This window comes from Fistularia commersonii, chromosome 13 (genome assembly GCF_037954325.1).
Source record: "Fistularia commersonii isolate RoL2024-O1a breed Wild chromosome 13, RoL_Fcom_v1.0, whole genome shotgun sequence".
Classification (NCBI taxonomy): domain Eukaryota; kingdom Metazoa; phylum Chordata; class Actinopteri; order Syngnathiformes; family Fistulariidae; genus Fistularia; species Fistularia commersonii.
In genome coordinates this window covers 9598194-9616576 of record NC_141296.1, presented here as the reverse complement: position 1 = coordinate 9616576, position 18383 = coordinate 9598194, and the positions used below count along the sequence as shown (strand labels likewise).

Here is an 18383-nt window from a genome sequence, read left to right as displayed (position 1 = left end):
ATTAATACTAGCCGCTAGATGTCGCCAGCGTCATTTTTTGAAGCTCTGACGTCAAGGTCACAGTTGAAAGGGTAAAGGTTATTTTCAAGATGGCTACTCCCGTAGATGACATGTTTTCCTTCTGTAGGAGCCCCGGTAAAGTTGCCAGCAATGTAGAAATCCGATTTATAGACAATAGCAAGGTAAATATAATGAAACTTGGGTTTCTATGAAAATATGTGTCTCAGCATCGCCCTCAGCCAAATTTGTGCCCGAGACAGCGGAAACCGTGCTGCTGCCACTGGAAACCGATGGAAGCAGCAAGAAAAAAAATGCCAAAAATGTGAAATAACCGAATCGTATTGTTCGAAAGTCTAACAAGAAGACTATGATATTTTGTGACAAGGTTCAGTGGTTTTATTAATCAATGCATAGCTAAAATCGACGGCACAGATTCGGATGTTTAGCGTTAGCAGGATCTGTTCCTTCAGTAGCTTTAAACTTAGAGGTTTTAAATGGAGGATCTGGCCAATGAAAAAACGATATTTTAAAATGCAAACAATGGACACCAAGTCGCAATCGAATACATGTCAATGTTCAATTTGTTTTAAAAGAGGCGTTAATTTAATGTAAGGCTAATTCGGCTAAATTGCTGAGTCAAATTATAAAGTCGTGGTCCCATTGGGGGAAAAAAAACAAAACAAGAAAAACAATTTTGTCACAACCATATTTATTTAGATTACTGTCAAGTCAAAAAAACTCATTTGAGTGTCTTTTATCTGAGATTGTATTCTCGATCTTATCTATTTACCACTGAATGAGACTAATAGTCGTGATACATTTATTAGTCAATGAGATATCTTCAAGACCCACAGTGCCTTGTCTCCAGTGTTGTATAAACCACTGTTGAGGGACATGGAGATTTACAAATTTAAAGCAAAAAAAAAAAGAAATAGAAGACACATTGGTGGTAGGATGATTAAAAGCTGTGGTTTTTCATTCATGTTTAAGGGAAAAGGTCTTTTTGCTAAAAGAAGCATTAAGAAAGGAGACACCATTTTCATTGAACGGCCAATTGTCTCAGCCCAGTTCTTGTGGAATTCCTTATACAAATATAAAGGTGAGATATTGTTGAACATATGCCTTTTATAGTACTGTATAAGGATACCTTGAAAGAAGTGATGATTTGTTAATGGATTTTGTCTTGAAGTGATTGAAGTGCTAGAACTTTTATTCAGTTTCAAGCATTACCTGTAACTTCAAGTGAGAATTTTGAAAAAGCCAGTTTTATGTACTCAGCTGCAAAGACTATGAACATACAATTTTTAATCAGACTCAATGATCTTTAATCAAAATGTGTTTTTCATGTTCTTCAGCATGTGATTACTGCTTACGTTCGTTGGAGACAGCAGAGGAAAATGCGAGGAGGCTTAGTGGCATCCCTGGTCTTATTCTCCCGCATCCTGAGCTCTGCCCTGTCCGGCCAGAGTTACACCAAGCCTGCCCCCAGTGCCAGGTCGGTGACACCCCTGAAAATAGTTTTTTGTGATCTTTTTCCTATACTACCACCTACTCTTGAAGTTAAATTTATATGTGGTGAGATATAAAAAATTACTGATTTTAAACCAATTCTGGATGCAGAGAGTCTATCCTGGATAATGTGACGGAGCGATATGTGGAGACTAGTAGTAATATATTATTTATACATACAAGTAAAAGTATGACTCAATAAAACAAATAGTAAGGTTTTTTTTCAATTACCAAAAGAAAAAGGAGATATCAGTTTTACATACACCATTTTGTTTATTTATGTTGCATCATTCAAATTGCATTAAATCAAATCACAAATGAAATGGCATGTCTGTAGTGTATCCTCAAGTTTATGCTACGAGTTTTGCAGCATTATTCATTGCACATGATGATAGATAAATAATACTTCTGATCAAATTCAACCTGCATTCTGTGAAGCTCTTGTCATTTTCTGGATTTTGTTCTGTGTATTATATATATAATATATATAATATATTTATATGATATTAGGTGACTTTTTGAGAGTTCAAAATTTGTTTCATTTTTTTCTTTGTAAAGATAATATTTTTAATTCTTTTTTTTGGTGTAGTTTGTCTAATGGGATTTATTCTTTACTGATTTTGTCATTGTTTTGATGACTCGAGGTCTACTGTTTGAAAAATGTGAATTTCGAAACCTGCAGTCGTGATCTCCAGGGCTGCAGCCTGGAATATGTAAATGAATAATAACGATACTCATTTTTGTAAGCATTATGCAGGTTTTCCAGATATCATAGGTGGAACATTATCAAAGACAGAAGGCTGTGTGTGATGACTGAAATGGGCAGTGATGATACAAGTGGCTTCCCCTGGCAGGTGATGTACTGCAGCAGTGAGTGCCAACAATCTGCAGCAGATCAATACCATCGGTCTTTATGTCTTGGTTCATCACAAGAAGATCCAGACCATCCTATCAATAAGCTTAAAGATGCATGGAGGTGGGGCTCATGTATATGCATGGCTGTATTGTATGTACTTTGTAAATCCAATTCAAGTTAGACATTTTTCCAACCCCTTTCCTTCTTTTCAGGACTATGCATTACCCTCCTGAGACCTCCAGCATTATGCTTATGGCTCGAATGGTAGCTGTGGTGAAGCAGGTGAACAGCATTACTTTTGAGATCCAAATTATCTAAGTCCTAACAGCAGGGAAGCCCTGTAGATGAGTGCAATTTTATCATTTTTTAGTAATAAGGCTTTAGGCTAATAATTTGGTATGTTAGCTCAGCCAGGTAACAAAGTTTCTACAGATCACAAAAAAGGAAGATAATTCAACAATTATTTTTATCACTGTGATTAGTGTACTGTTGCTTGTTTTATCTATAAATTTTACACATTTTGAAAGTTTAATTGTTTATAATGTGACAGAAAAATGTTACATCTGATGAAATCACCATAAAGCAAGCTGTTAAACTACTTGATTGCAAACTGATTCTCCTAAATCTTTCTATAAAAATGAATGGTTGAAAGTTTCACATCAACTCATGTTTTCAGGTGAAAGTCTTTAGTATGGAGACTTTAATTATTGTCAATGAATAGCAAATTAATTTCAATTTGGGATACTTTTGAAAGGACATTTAATCACCCACTGGCTCAATATTTGTTTTCCAGGCAAAAGATAAAGCACAATGGCAGAAACTATTTTCACAGTTCTGCAGTCGGACAGCTAATGAGGAAGAGGAAATTGCCCATAAGCTTCTTGGGGAGAAGTTCAGAGTAAGTAACTATCTTGTTACTTTGCTGGGGGAAAGAAAAAGTGCAAAATATTTCATTTAATCCAGCGGGTCTACGATGGAGTCTCTCAATAATCAACACGCTTTATAGGTCAGAGAAGAAGGAATTCAACTGCTAATGACCACCTGTGCTTATCATGCATTTATTGCTTTTGTGTAATCAATTTTTATGAAACAATTTCTCCAGGGGCAGTTGGCCTTGCTTCAGAGCATCTTTAGAGAAGCACTTTATGATGATCGTCTTAGTCGGGTAAGTGTGGCTCTTAAATGAGCAGTGACGTTTCTATGTGTTTTCAACTTAAAGCGACTTAAAAATACTAGAAAATAATTTCCTATTTTGATGCTTTGTCTTTTGATTTTTGAAATCATGCAGTGTAAAAAAATGCTTCACCCTGGCGGTGTTTCATCAGGAATGCGTGGAAAACTTGTTTGGTTGATGATCATAAAAATAATTGACTCATAACAATAAAATAATTATCAATCTCCAATCAAAATTTTGATTTTAAAAATACTTTCAGAGGGAAAATCTTTTGGTCTTGGACAGCTGGTCATAAGCAGCGTCACCTTTTTTTTAATTTTTTCACTTTTAGTTTCAATACCCTCTCATAAAATGAACAAATAAATCACAAAATAATTAGGAGAGAATTGTAAAAACAGCAAATTATTGATGGGGGCTCATGAGAGACTCCTTAAGAGATTTTTTTTTTGTTGTCCTTGACCTTACATTTTATCTTGAATATCTCTACGTCCTTCATCTTGGTCATTTTAAACTTGGTCAATGCATGATCTTTAATGCATGCACGTCTAAATCGTCCTCAGAGATTTCTAAAAAGTGAGTTAATATGATAAAAAAGATATAAGGATTGGAGGGAAAATTCTCCAAAATTTGATAGGTTCTGAAAGTAGTGTCCATTTTGATTGATTTAGGTTAAATTTCGCAAGTTTTGATTGTATTGCAGTGGTTTGTTCCAGAGGGTTTTCGCTCTCTGTTCGCTCTTGTGGGGACCAACGGACAAGGCATCGGCACCAGGTTTCCTTCACATCAGATGACAGACAATAGATCTCGGCTTTCATCTCCATCTGGGTCACCGTGTACTTTCTCTTTCTTGTGCTTTTTATCCTGTTCGATGTTAGTTCTCTTAGTCAGTGGGTTCATGCGTGTGATGCACTTGAGCTTCCTGCCCAGCAGAGAGAGCAGTTGGACTCCTTCATTGACCAGCTGTACAAAGACATTGAAAAAGGTCCCTTTAATCTCATCCTTGCATAATTTGGAGGGACTTATTTTCTCAACTGAGCCCATTTATAGGGGTTTTATTTTTTATTTTTCGATTGTTTCCCAATGAATCTTGCTGTAACCTGTGTGGTTTCATAAATTTGCATTTCTCTGTTCTTGCTGTAGAAACAGGAGAGTTTCTGAACTGTGAGGGTTCCGGACTGTTTCTGCTTCAAAGCTCCTGTGAGTGCAGAGGCTGTTCATGGTGTCATTGAAGTCACTTTGTTTCACAAATCCAACAACCTGTTTGATGGTCCTTGTTTTCTTTTAATTTCTCCTTTGACCGCCTTTAGGTAACCACAGCTGCATACCTAATGCTGAGGCGTCCTTCCCCGACAACAACTTCCTGCTTCACCTCAGTGCCCTCAGTGACATCAGGGCTGGGGAGGTGAGCTGACCATTTGGGATTGCAGTGATAAATGTTGGCCTGGGATAGATGGGGCAGAACATCCCTCAGTGGCTTTTTGTGCTCCCTTGTCAGATAGTATTACAAGGCTGAGACTTTGAGGATTGGAGTGGGTTTGTCAAGCTGTCAGAAAGATTGAGAAGCCTTGCGTCTGTGCAGCACAGTAACGTCAAACCATGCTGCTTTCCTTGCAAAGCTGCCCTTTGAAGGACCCAAATACAGATCAACATCTCACTGATTGAGAGATGGTAGGAAAAGGTTGCTTAATTCTGCAGGAAATAAGAAATAAAGAAAAAAATGAGTTAATGCCAAGTTAATGTACTGTGATACACTGTTTCCTAACATAATTAATAGCTCAATTATGTAGCTTAATTCATTGTAAAAAGAAAAATGCTTCACAGCCATTTGAATAATTGTTATCGAACAGTATTATCAAATTGACCCGTAATAATAAATATTATATTTTGGTCCAATAAAATTTGGTTCAAATTTTGTTATATACAGTACTACATCAGAGTTTTACAATATTCGATACGTATATGGCATAAACTACTTGTTCAACAAATACTAGGTTGGGGGATGTCTTGTTAGGTACCAAGGTCTGTTTTTAGAGTAGGTGTTTTTTCATCTGAGATTTTTCATTGGCGTCTTCTCCCAGATGAAGTAGAAGCAGCTGAGGAAAAGGCAATCCAAACATACAGGAAGTCATGCTCAGGGGATATGTCATGAAGGATTATAACTGTAGAAAAATCCTGAATGTTTATCCAACTATCAGGCTCATATTGTCCCTTTTAGATATCAACTGATCTCATACATGTCCTCTCTGGAATGCAAACTATTATCCCTGCTTTTGCACCTGCGGCATGTTGAATGGACTGGTGTATCATTTCGACCTCTTGGCATGTGAAGTTCTTGTCACTGAGCCAGTTCAACTGTTTGTTTTCCTCGATTCTCAGGAGATCTGCATCAGTTATTTGGACTGTTGTCAGCGGGACAGAAGCCGTCATAGCAGACATAAAATTCTGAGGTAAGCAGCTATAATCTTTGGGGAATGGCCTGAGCAGGTCACACTGCTAGGAATATACTTGAATCAATAAAAAGGCTTTCAGGCAATAATGGGCAGTCTTGTGGCAAAGAGGTCAGTGCCTGCTTGATACTCTTGTGCTACAACTCCTCAGTGATCTGCATCAGTTCTATCCAGCGTTGAATTTCAATGCTGGTAAAAAGCATTTTCTTTTTTCGCACATCCTGTGTCCATCCTGAGCTTAAGAAGGAGTAGCTGCACTTCAGACGGGTTATATTAACATTCAAATGCCCCCACATCAAACTCGCTGGCTTAGTACGGTATTAGAAATACAACATTTTTTTTCCCTGAAAATGACTTGGCTCTTGTTCATAGTGCAAATATACAATTTAACGTTTTTTTGTTTATTTTTTCCCACAGGGAGAATTACCTGTTTGTTTGCTCCTGTCCTAAGTGTGTCTCCCAGATTGATGAGCTAGATGTAACATCAGAGGAGGAAGAGGAAGAAGAGGGGGAGGCAGAGGGTGAAACAGAGGGAGATGAGATGGAAGATGAGATGACAGATGTCTGATGAAAGGCTTCATTGTTCCCTGCAGTTCCCATTTCTGCCACCCTGCAAAGCAACCGTGAAACTCGGCTGAATAAAGTCCAGTGATAATCATTACCTGCAGATTACCAGGATGCAAATCCTGTGAACTGTGTTTCTGGGTGGGGGAGCATCGCATCAAATAGTTTACTTTATTTAAAGATATTTTTCCTCATATTTGAGGTCTGGCTTAAGTTACACTTAGTAGCACAGTCAGCTTCTGAGCAAATGAACTGGGGCATTGACAGGTCAAAACTCCATTCACAATGTACAGTCATGGCCAAACGTTTTGAGAATGACACAACTATAGAAACATCTGGCAAACACCTAAAAACCCAGAAGGAACACACTTTGGGAAAGTGTCATTCTCAAAACTTTTGGCCATGACTGTACATGTGTGATGAGTCTTCCTTCCTCACAAACTGCACCTATATTTGCACAAAATACAGCAGATGAGTGACCCAAATTGTTCCCTGTAGTCCTCTATTGTTTACCCCCAGATATTGTGCAAACTTATAATGTAGTTTTTCAGAAAATCTGAAAAAAAGAATCTGTGTTTCCATATACTACCATGATGCAAAGTTAGCTGATCCTGATAAGCAGCGGGTGGTCTTGAGTTGACCTACATTACACCTGCAGGATAAAGGGAAATATGACAGTTCAAATATTTTGCAGCATTTTGCTGCTATTTCTCAGTCATCATAGTTTTGTCAATTATTAGGTAGCTCAACGTATCGTTTCATGATCCCAGTGGAAGCATAGAAACGGCACAATTCCTTTAAATCACCAGTTGGTTGATAAAACCAGTGACATAAGAATCCACTCCGAATTAGTTTATTCAAAAATCTGAAAATCATTGAACATGTGTCGGCATTACGCAACCGTCATACACCTCATTAAATGCTTGGTCTTGAGCAACTTTTGAAGGATTCCTGGTGATGAGTGGCTCGGAACTCGATCTGGCACCAGCTGAAGCAGCTGGAGTTTTCTTTCATGTTGGATTGTGTTTCTGTGAAAATGTGTATCCCAAAGTGGAAAAGGATTGTCTACAACTTGATGTATGGTTCCTATCCCTTCTTTCTGAAACCTATCTTGCCAGTGCTGTGTAGACAGGGGAGCACGAGGTTGTTCTGCAACAAATTATTCATCAGCGGCTTTCCTACCGCCATAGCAACCATCAAAACATCAAACCCGACTGCTAAGGGTACTCCCAATACTTGCCTTTCGCTTAGCTCTCAACAGCAGGCAAGAACAGCCTCCCTGTTTTGTGACCAAAAATAGCATTTTGTCATTCCCAAGTTCTGGCAAGAGGCCTCAACTGGAAGTTAAACAACGACAGGTGATCAAAGTTTTGTCAATTTTACAGTTGGCTGGACTCAATAAATGACTTTAAAATGATGGCCTTTGTTTATTTATTTAGTATTGACAAAAATGTTAATTCTTGTGAAGATATCCCATTACTTAATTTCTAAAAAGCAAAGATCAGTGCCAAAATCTGGTTGGTTGTTTTTTTCATCTTTGGAGGCATCCTCTCGTGGGAAAAAATTGAAAGCCTTTTTTGTTCAGAAATTACTACCCAGAGCTTGCAAGTATTAAATTATGACCTCATATTACAGTGTATGCAATGACTTGAGCCAAGGTCATCGGACTCTGCCACTTCACATTGTTTGCATTGTTACTTTGGAGAAAAAAAATTGATATGAAAAATATTCAATCATTGAGCTGATGAAAAACATTGTCTATTGCAGCAAAAGTTGGCTTCCTCAATTTCTAGAGATGTCTTGACTCGTTGGTTTGCTTCCTTTTTACATAACTTGTCAAGGCCTTTTAAAATCACAAATTAATTTTTAAAGTCTATCTGTGATCACAGGTTGTAAATTACGAGCTCATATATTCGAAGAAATTGTAAAATTTCTTCCTTTTTTAATTCATTTGTAATTTCTCTGGGGTTTTGTTGATCTTTGTGCTTTCCACAACAATATAGTGCGCCTAATTGATTTATCAAGAAATTTGTGTCGACAGCTTACATAGTTTTTCTGATAAGCGTAAAGCAGCAATTTATTTATTTGTTTTTCAGTTGTTTTGATTTACCAACAGTGCTCAGGTTTTTACATTTAAGAAAAGGGTTAAGCTCTCTGGATTATAGAGACCCGCACCTGTATTTTTCTTAAGGTCTAAGCAAAAGTGATATGCAACTATTTTAACTGAAATTGTAAACTAAATGATTTTAGGGTCCTGTGTAACATCAAATTAATATACCTCCATTTTTGAAAAATGCTTTTTAATCAGGAGGAATTCAGTTGCAGGCTTGCTCTATAAAAGGATTAGATGTTGATGTAAACCTCCCCCTGCCCCTCTCTCTCTCTCTCACACACACACACACAAACATTCAGAAAGAATACCATCAGAGGTTCTCAAAAGTGGGTCAAAAATGAACTGCTGGGATCTTGCATGTGAATAGAATTATCATGTGACCCCTGTGTTTGGTAGAGTGCAGTAGATGATTTGGAGCAGATTTTTAAAATAAGTAATGGCTAAATAATAGATATGTCATTTTTGTATGGGTCAACCGAATAGCTGTAATTAACAAATTAGAGGTCCCACGTCAAGCATACGAATGGGGCCAGAGTGAGAACAGCTGAAATTTGAGTTTGGCAGATATTGTAAATGCATTTGTTATTTACATTTAATTTAGTGCCTGGCTGCATGTGAAGGAATTTGAATCTATAGAAAATGATTCATTGATACTACAGTTTCCTTCAGGTGAAAAAGTATAATTCAAATTGGTGGCCTATCTATGAGTAGAAATGTATACTTACCTGAGCTGCTACTGTATGTGAATGCATCAAGCAGCAAAATACAAAAGGTTTCATATTTAATGGCCACTCAGACAAGAATACCAAACTGATTTTATAAAAATTAGAGGCCACAATTTTGACACTGCTCATTATTTGTGAATAAAAAACACACTGCAAAAGGTCAGTACCTCCATGGTTACCATGCTTTTCAAATTCAATATGCAAGGGACATTGAAATAAAAAGAGTATTTATAAATAGAAATGCATTATGCATACATTACTGAAGGTTCTCCTCATTTTACTCATATATGATTAATGTCACTAAGCAATAGATACTTTGTTTTGCATTCCTTTATCTCTTGGACTAAGTTAAACCTCTGTTAATAGTACGGAATACATTGCTTTGTGAGCAACTGTTTTCCCTCTGATGAGAGCTGAATGTAAATTTGCTGCTTAATTGTGTTTTTTTTTTCTTTTTACAAAAATTGAAAGTATTGGATCCCATTTTTTTTACTTGACACTCAGCAAAAAAAGAACATTGCATAAGTCACACAAGTCACACAAGTGCAATTTAAATAATAACAGCAACTAACGGGATCAGAGCAGTTGGCATTTTTTACTACTCTGGCATAAAGCACTGGAATGAGATGTCTGTTGGGTCATTTATCTGGTTTACACACATCCAGACTTTTGCTGGGGGCAAATGTATTGTTAAAATATTGGTTATTCCATATTAACAGGAAATTTTCCAATGCTTTAACTCAAGAGAGGCAAAGTACCTAATCATTGCTTTTATCTTATATGGCTCCTATGCCTTAGATGGTCTTTGGCTTAGACTGTAAATTGTCACATAACACGATCATATCTAATTTTACACAGTAAATGAGTGAATTGATCACTTCCAACACCTGCCACCAAATTTCAGTTCACATTCTGAGTTACTGCTGTCCCTTTAGATGCAACAGATACTGAAAAGGAAGAAAGTGATTCCAGCCCGGCAAGTCTCGTACGGTTCTATATGTTTCCCAGGGCTTTTTGTTATCAACAGTTGACATTTCTCTGTTAACCTTCTCGCTTCACTTCTGCCATTGCTATATATGCATCAAATGCTAATTCACACAGGATGCATAAAAGTAGGTGAAAAAGAACACATTATGTCCGCAGAATGATGCACACCTGGGACCCAGCATAGCAGGAGGCTGGACCTCTGGGAACATCCGCCAGTTGAAGCGCTCCTGTGGATGACTGTCATCCTCTGATACCTTGCCAGATTAGCTGTAGGAGTTCTTCAACTTTTGAGTGCTGGCTTTGGTTTGCAAGCTCGCTGCAGGGGTCAAACTCAAGCAGGCCTGTTGTTCGCGCAGCACAACCGCTTTGACGAGAAGGTGAAAGAGTCGACCCTGGGAGGAAAAGAACAGACAGAGGCTCATTTTGAATGTGAGGGGGCAGGAAATGAGGCAAATGTTTGAAGACAAGGGGGGTTGTCTGTCAGAATTGGAGAAAGGGTTCTTTTATTCTCACAAGCCATGAATGAATGTATCAAACACTCATTTCAAAGAGTACATGTTACTGTCGATTCCAAATGTAGAGGAAAGATATAGACTATTGCATTGGTTTCTACTACACTGATTTTTCAGTGGGAGCAAAAAAAATGACTATTGTGTCAATCATCTGTTGAAAAGCGTCCACTTGAATGTCACATTTCCTCAACCGTTCCAGGCTAATGCCATGTCTTGTGGTCCACAAAAACACAAATTCAGAGTAACTACATGTAGCAGCTTTTATTATACAAGCCAAGTCAATGGTGACCTAAATTCAACAGCAATTAAAACAGCTAAAGAGAAATACACACACACAGTATGCCAAATATTTTTATAGATAGATAGATAGATAGATAGATAGATAGATAGATAGATAGATAGATAGATAGATGGAAGATAATGACTGTTTACATTTGGGTTTGTGGCTTTTTTTAGGGATCACACAATGCAATATCAATCCTTTTGAATCTCTCAACCAAAAAGATTGTTCCTCTTCCAAATGTTAATTAGAACACATAAAATGTGGTTGTAAAAGCAAAACCATACAGAATTATTCATATTATTGAGGCTGCACTTAACCATTTAAACAGTATTTTTCCAGAAACCAATTTAATTTAGAGTTTGTTTAAAAAGTCATGAGCTGTCAAACACAGATGTTTTCTTATTTGCAATGCCAACCCAATAACATGTTATAAGGACCTAATAATATGAAGAGTAAAAGAGAAAGTAGGGAAAACAGCCATCCATCTTCAGCCAGTTATCCCGCACTCAGGGTCTCAGCTGTCTTCGCCAGAGGCGGGGTGCACCCTGGACTGGTTGCCCGTTAATCGCAGGGCTACATGCAAAGACAGACAACAATTACTCATTTGGGGCAATTTTCCCAATTTTGTTCCCATCAACCTGCTGCATGTTTTTTGGAATGTGGAAGGAAACTGAAGGAGACCCAGGCAGACACGGGTAGAACATGCAAACTCCAAAACAGAAAGGTCCCCTCGTCGGAATCAACCAGGGTCCTTCGTGCCGTGAGGCTGAAGCCAGGGAAAAACATTCAAACATAAAAAAAAACAACATTATAGACAAGTGTGTATTGCAGTTAGAGAGCTGGGTGTCATCTATAGACAACGATTTCACATGAATAAATGTGTACAGTTTTAATGTATTGTGCAGACCTTTACTCCTGCTGGAAGCAAGAAATGAAAAGGTAGACTGAATGTGGTCCAGACCACAAGGGTGATGAGACGACTGTTTTGGTGCTTCATAAATGAAATCAGACTTGACTTGACTACAAAGGAATTTAATGTTACTTAAATGAAGCATTCTTCGAAATCTTATTTTGCTGAGAGTGTGAAACCCTAATCATTGTGGAAAGGCTGAAAACAAACTAAAGTAAATAAACTATTTTCTTTTCGAATGATCATTGCAGCGTTACAATTTTATGGTATCAGTTGTGAAATATATAATTGCACTTTTGCATGACCCGAAAAATGGCTGATTAATGTAATATTAGCAGTTATCAAAAAAACACACTGTCATAAAACTGGAGAGGAATATATTTGTAATTCATTTGTGGCCATATAATAACATTGGCAAGTTAATGTTTTTTCAATCTCTTCAATCAAGTGTAATGTAAAAGTCTTACACTTTCCGTTGGTTTAAAAAACAGTTTTCATTGACTTAATCTAAAACCAGAATACAATATTACACTCTCTATTTGTTTCATGGAAATATTTTTTACTTTGGTTAAAAATATGATCCGAGAAGTGATCAGCCATTTTTATCCGGACATACAGTTTTGCGTCTGCTGGTAATATTGAGTCTGTTTTTGACAGATTCACCAAGGTCAAAGGTGGAGTATGCTGTTTATGACTGAAAGTGCTAAAGTTGTCTAACTATTTAACTTTTTAATGCTTGAAGAGGGAAAACCATGGAAGGTGGTTTTATGGAAGCTGGCAAACTAGAAATGGGCCACATATGGAAGCAACCTCAAGCCTACATTAGCTCTGTCCAGATTGGTTACTACAACAGATACCATTGCTGCCTTGGAGGGCTGCGCTACAATCTGAGTGATGAATGACTACCTCATGTGAAATCAGCCAACTTGAAGCAAGGTTACTGCACTTTAGCTCACCCTGCTTTAAAATAAACAGAGAAAAGTACAGTTTAACAACATAAACATGACCGCTGAGTGAATTGATGATTTTGCTAAATGTAATTTAGGGGCTGTTATTCTTTTGGTTAGTTTTGTTGGAAACAAAACTAAAAATTTCCCTTTTAAACCAAAAATGAACTGTCGTGCCATATGGTCAGTAGGGATACCTCTTAAAACTGTGTGGGTCACATAATGACCTCTTTCATTTTAAGTAAATGGGGTTAAAGGACTCAAGGGAGTCATATACATCGTGGTGTATGACCTGAACATGTGGAATGGAACATGTATTACTAAAATGTCAGTCATCTGATGGTGAACTTATGGTACTGGATGTTTCTAATTGGTCAAAACCATAACATTTTTTTGTATGGCTAAAGGCTTTTACAACACAAACAGAACAAAAAAAGGATTGAACCATGTTTTTATTTCAATTGGCTTGACATGAAATGAGCAGAAGATGTTTTTACATTAGTAGATGAGCTCATAGTATTTCATATTTTGTAAAACATAGGTCAATGGTGCAGTGCCTCAATAAGATGAAATCTTTTACAGGGTAAAATTTCCCAACAGACATTTTACTTAACTTCATTGATTATAAACATTATCTATTTATTTTCCTGAACAAAGACTTATATATATATATATATCCACACACACACACACACACTTGCAGTCATATATATGTGTGTGTGCGTGTGTGTGTGTGTATATATATATATATTATCATATCATTATTATCATATTATTATATTATTATTATTATATTATCATATTATTATGTCCATCTCAAAATGCAGAAACTGGTCTTTGAACTGGCTCCAATCAATGTGACCATAGGACTCGGTTCACGTGACAGAGTGATGGCAGTTGCTGGTTGTATATCATGTAGAACGTAATTCACACGCATCCAGAGACAGAAGGCAATTTGTGGAATTGTATTTGCCTCGCCTTCTATCCAATCAGGTTGCTTCTGTAACCAGTGACAGACAATATCACTCGCACAGAGACAGTTGAAGACCAAGAGATGAGTATGCCGTTTTTCTAGATAAATTATTCATTACTCTTATAATTGCGTCTCACATACAATGCTATTAAAACAATACAACTCCACGCAACTCAGATACTTTAATTCAACCAATATTAGTTCACTAGATGGGTATTTTGCAGAGTGTGACATAGTTTAATCATTGTATTATACTAATGGGTACCTTGTACCGTAACTGCACACGTGTGACATTGTTTTCTTGTTGGATAATATCAATTTGTTGTCATAATGCAATGAGGGGAATGCCAGTCAAATGGGAGCGAACTACATTTGATATATCAAGGCCATGAAAGTGCAGTATTATTTAACCTGGCCTTGCTAGCATTAGTTTGACAACACGGTTAATAAAAACAATAGTCTGCCAGTCTTACCTGGAGATGTAATCTATTTTTGGAATCTTCCAAGACACCATTTTCTCCACTCTCGGCTTGTCAGTATTTTTGACAAGAGTTACTAATGTATTGATCCTTTGTTCTTGAGTTGTTGATCCCTCACAGATTGTTGCATGAAACTTGTTTGCAATGTTGAGATGTTACAAACCTCAGCAATTTAATTTCCAATCTACTCTAAAAAGCATTGCTTCCTGACTCTGTTAAATGCAAAACATGACATGTTCCCATGACCCTGAAACTTTCTCTGGGTATGTCTTTTGGAATTATCCTCACAAATAATCTTTCAGATTTTTGTTTGGTACCACCTCAAAGCTCTAAATCACTGTCCCCTTCTACACATGTACATTTGGAGATGCTCAATGGTGACAGAAATCAACAATGACTGGTGACTGTGACTTGTCTTGTGAAATTAAAGGTCATCGTAATTCTGTAAAAATGTGTCCACTTTGAATCATTTTGGTATCTTCTTTTGGTATCATCTCTTAAACCGGTGGTTGGTATGTCATCAATCCTATTTACCTGTAAAAATACTTGTTCCTAACTAGAAGACACTGTTTTACTGTCAAAGCATCTTTAAAGAGACTCAAGGAAGTCAAATATATCAAGGCCATGAAATTGCAATATGCTCTACAGTGATACATTATAAAAGTAAATGCCTTTGCCTTTCTGTCAGCCTTTGCACATTTTGCTCTCTATAATTTTTATTTCTGAAATTTTGCTTCTCTGATGACCAGGAACAAGAACTTTTATTTGCAAAATCAAATCACACTCATCAGCCTGGCCAAATCCGCTATACTGTACTCAGTGAGCTTTTTGAATTTAATATCTGTCTGATGAACCAATGGCAGGCCAGTAAGTCAGCTTGACAAATAGGATGAAAATGTGATTCTGAAAGCGTGAAAGTGTTTACTTCTGATTATGATTCTTGGTTTGAAATTATAATTTTGAAGGAAATCACATAACTGCATACTCAACAGGCATTTTATTGGAACAAATGACAAAGTTTGAGGTCCACCAACTTGTATAAGTCCATTGAGCTGTACATGAAATACTTCAACTGTGAATGACCCGATGATTTCTCTCAAGGTCAATAATACATTCCAGCAGAAACAAAACATGGTCTGATTCATGTAGTGCAAAAGGGGCATTTGAAACACTTTGGTTATTGAACTCACTCTACTTATCTTTTTCTCACATCTCCTTTAGAGAACAGAACACATGCTTGCAGGACGGGGCTCAGGCTTTCTTCTGCTTGTGCCATATCAAAGTGTGGGACATGAGTAACATCATTTAATTATGTGAAGCTAGTTCCCGCCAGATAGATCCACAAGCATATTAGCCAGATAGTTCAGCTAGATTAGAACCTTCTTAATATCAAGTGGTTCTGTAAAAAACCATGGCAGCTGGATTATTGACTGTTCAAAAGGTGACAATCACAAACAAACTAAATACATTTCTTCATTTAAAATAGATGAAGAGATGAAACAACCAGTCAGCCAGCTTGAGGTCTATTGTGTCCTGAACACAAATGAAAATGAACAGAAAGGATCAAAAAGAGATGGGAATTAAGCATGAAATCCTGACACAAAGGCGATCTGCTCAACAATTTCTCTATTCTATCAGTGACCAACCCATTTTGAATTCAAATGTGTACAGATTGATCATTAAATGATACTTTAAACTGTAAATATGCCAATGTGTGCCACTCAAAATCTTTGCCACATAGTGCTTTAAGAGGGACTATGTTGGTTCAATATATAATCCGTGCATCAATCCTATCAATGACGCAAGGAAACAAACTGAACTGAAAAGGATACAAATCATCCCACACAGATGAACAAACTTAACCACTCTCCTGTTATTGTATCGCGGTGGATGAGCAAATAGATTAAAGAATGATCATGTAAAATAAATGTGCTGCAACCATATGAATCATTTTGAACTAAAAGTTGGTGATGGTAATTGCAAATTCAGGTTCGACCACATTTTTTAAAATGGATGCTCTAAAGTGCACTTTCAGCATCTAATTCTAGAATGAGGTACAATCACTCATGTAGGCGACATCCTGGTGGATACAGACATAACTGGCTTTGTTTGAAAGGGGATCTGAGTATAAATCCAAATGACTCTTGTTTAAAACATTTTTCTGTGTGCTGGCATGCAATTCTGACACATTGTTTGCCACAGATATGTAAGGTGGTTTTCAGGGGCGATAGAACCTATAATTTGGATTTTCACCATACTCAGATGGAAATGTCCATAAATTACCATTTCAGGATGTCTGCGCTCCCATTTTGAACTGAAAAAGTGAAAAGTGATCCCGCATCCATACATTTAGGTACCAGGTCTCAAGTGAAAAGGCCTTTATGTCAAAACGAGCCTCTCCCGTCTTCATCACCTCATACCTGCAGGACACACATTGGCCAGCATGAAAACAGAGAAAGCCCATGTGCAATACTTATTTGAGGTTCTGACTATTTGAACTGATTATGCATAGAAAGACAACATCAGAGACCATGTTTCACAAGGTCCCTTCGGCTTTATGGATGAAAAGGCTGACGAACTCGATCGTTGTTTATGTCCAGAGGCCTGTTAGACTGAAGCAAATCGTTGGCCAACATCTTGAACCATACACAACAGTGTTTGGTATTCAAAGAGTGGACCTTCACCTAGCAATTTATTGAGGTCTGTATCACTCACATAGTACGGAAAAAGATAGAATATACATTAATCATCAGAGCATTTTAAACTTTGTGCTACAGGTAAAGTTTTCTATCATAGAAAATACTGTTATCATATCAAGTCAGGATATTACTAAAAAACAAACACAATAAAACAATAATCACGTATTTGGCATATATTTCCTCCTAAACAGAATCAAAAAAGAGGATCATAATTGCAGCAAACAGCAAAAATATGTGTGCCAAAAGCAATTCAAATTTCCCAGGTGACTCAGTATGTTATGTTCAGCTGCACACAAAATTCTCCACAGACCATTCTTGCTCAGGTGAATCACTGAATGATGAGTCTACTACAGTGAACATTCTCAAGGTAGCAATGCCCCTGTTGTATAAAACTGCACCATCTCAAAAAGTTTTTTGATTGAGCTTTTTGAGATGCAAAATCTACCAGGGCAGAAAGTTAGACTGAAGAAAAAGCTGGAAATGTGATTAAGGCCTGAACCACTATGGCAACAGATCCACCAAATAAATCCCTAAGCACACACTGTAATTCTGACACGGTTGCTCAGGAGACATTTAGCATTTTGCGAACATAAACCTGTTTAGTGTGACATGAGATGAGGGTCCCAAAAGTGACAGATGTTTCTCTTTAATGTGATGGAAGACTTTTCTTTAAAAGAGAGAGATTTTGGTAGGTTGAGGTGGAGATGCTCAGGTTTCTCCAAGCTGTTTGAAATCCGAAGATAACCCTCCATTATTACAATTTCTCTTAATGAAAGGCTCACATTATGCTATTGAACATGTCCTCTATTTTGGAGTGCCAAGGACCTGCTTTTGTGCCTTTATAAGGTTTCACAGAGAAACTGGAATAACCGGCACTGTTATTCTCAAATGGTTCTATTCTTGTTTATCGACATGTTATTAATTCACTTAATTTCAGCATTTTGTATTGCACATTTTCAGTATTAAATTATAATGCTGATCTTATTGATTGTACTTTTATTTCTGTCGACCTTTCATCATTTATCCACTCATCTTTCTTAGCTGCTCCTTTGTCCTATTTGTCCCATGTAACATATAAAATGTTACATTTTAACATTTTAGGCATAAGTCTTTAGAATCCATTTGCAGAAATCTGTTGTTTTTTTTTCCACTGTTAGCGTGAAGATTAGTTAACAGCCCAGTCATCTTCTTCATCACATTAAATT

The 18383-nt window shown here is 37.1% G+C and overlaps 1 protein-coding gene across 1 annotated transcript; it reads left to right on the top strand.

Moving 5' to 3' along the window:
* The first annotated feature begins 77 nt into the window (after positions 1-77).
* smyd5 (SMYD family member 5) lies at positions 78-7967 on the top strand. The gene is made up of 13 exons (XM_086158633.1): positions 78-182; positions 991-1099; positions 1356-1495; positions 2364-2485; positions 2578-2647; positions 3159-3263; positions 3468-3530; positions 4240-4310; positions 4415-4521; positions 4680-4736; positions 4847-4941; positions 5916-5986; positions 6404-7967. Exons 1-13 carry the CDS (start codon positions 90-92, stop codon positions 6552-6554), a joined length of 1254 nt encoding a protein of 417 aa, XP_086014759.1. The 5' UTR covers positions 78-89; the 3' UTR covers positions 6555-7967.
* The last annotated feature ends 10416 nt before the right edge of the window (positions 7968-18383 follow it).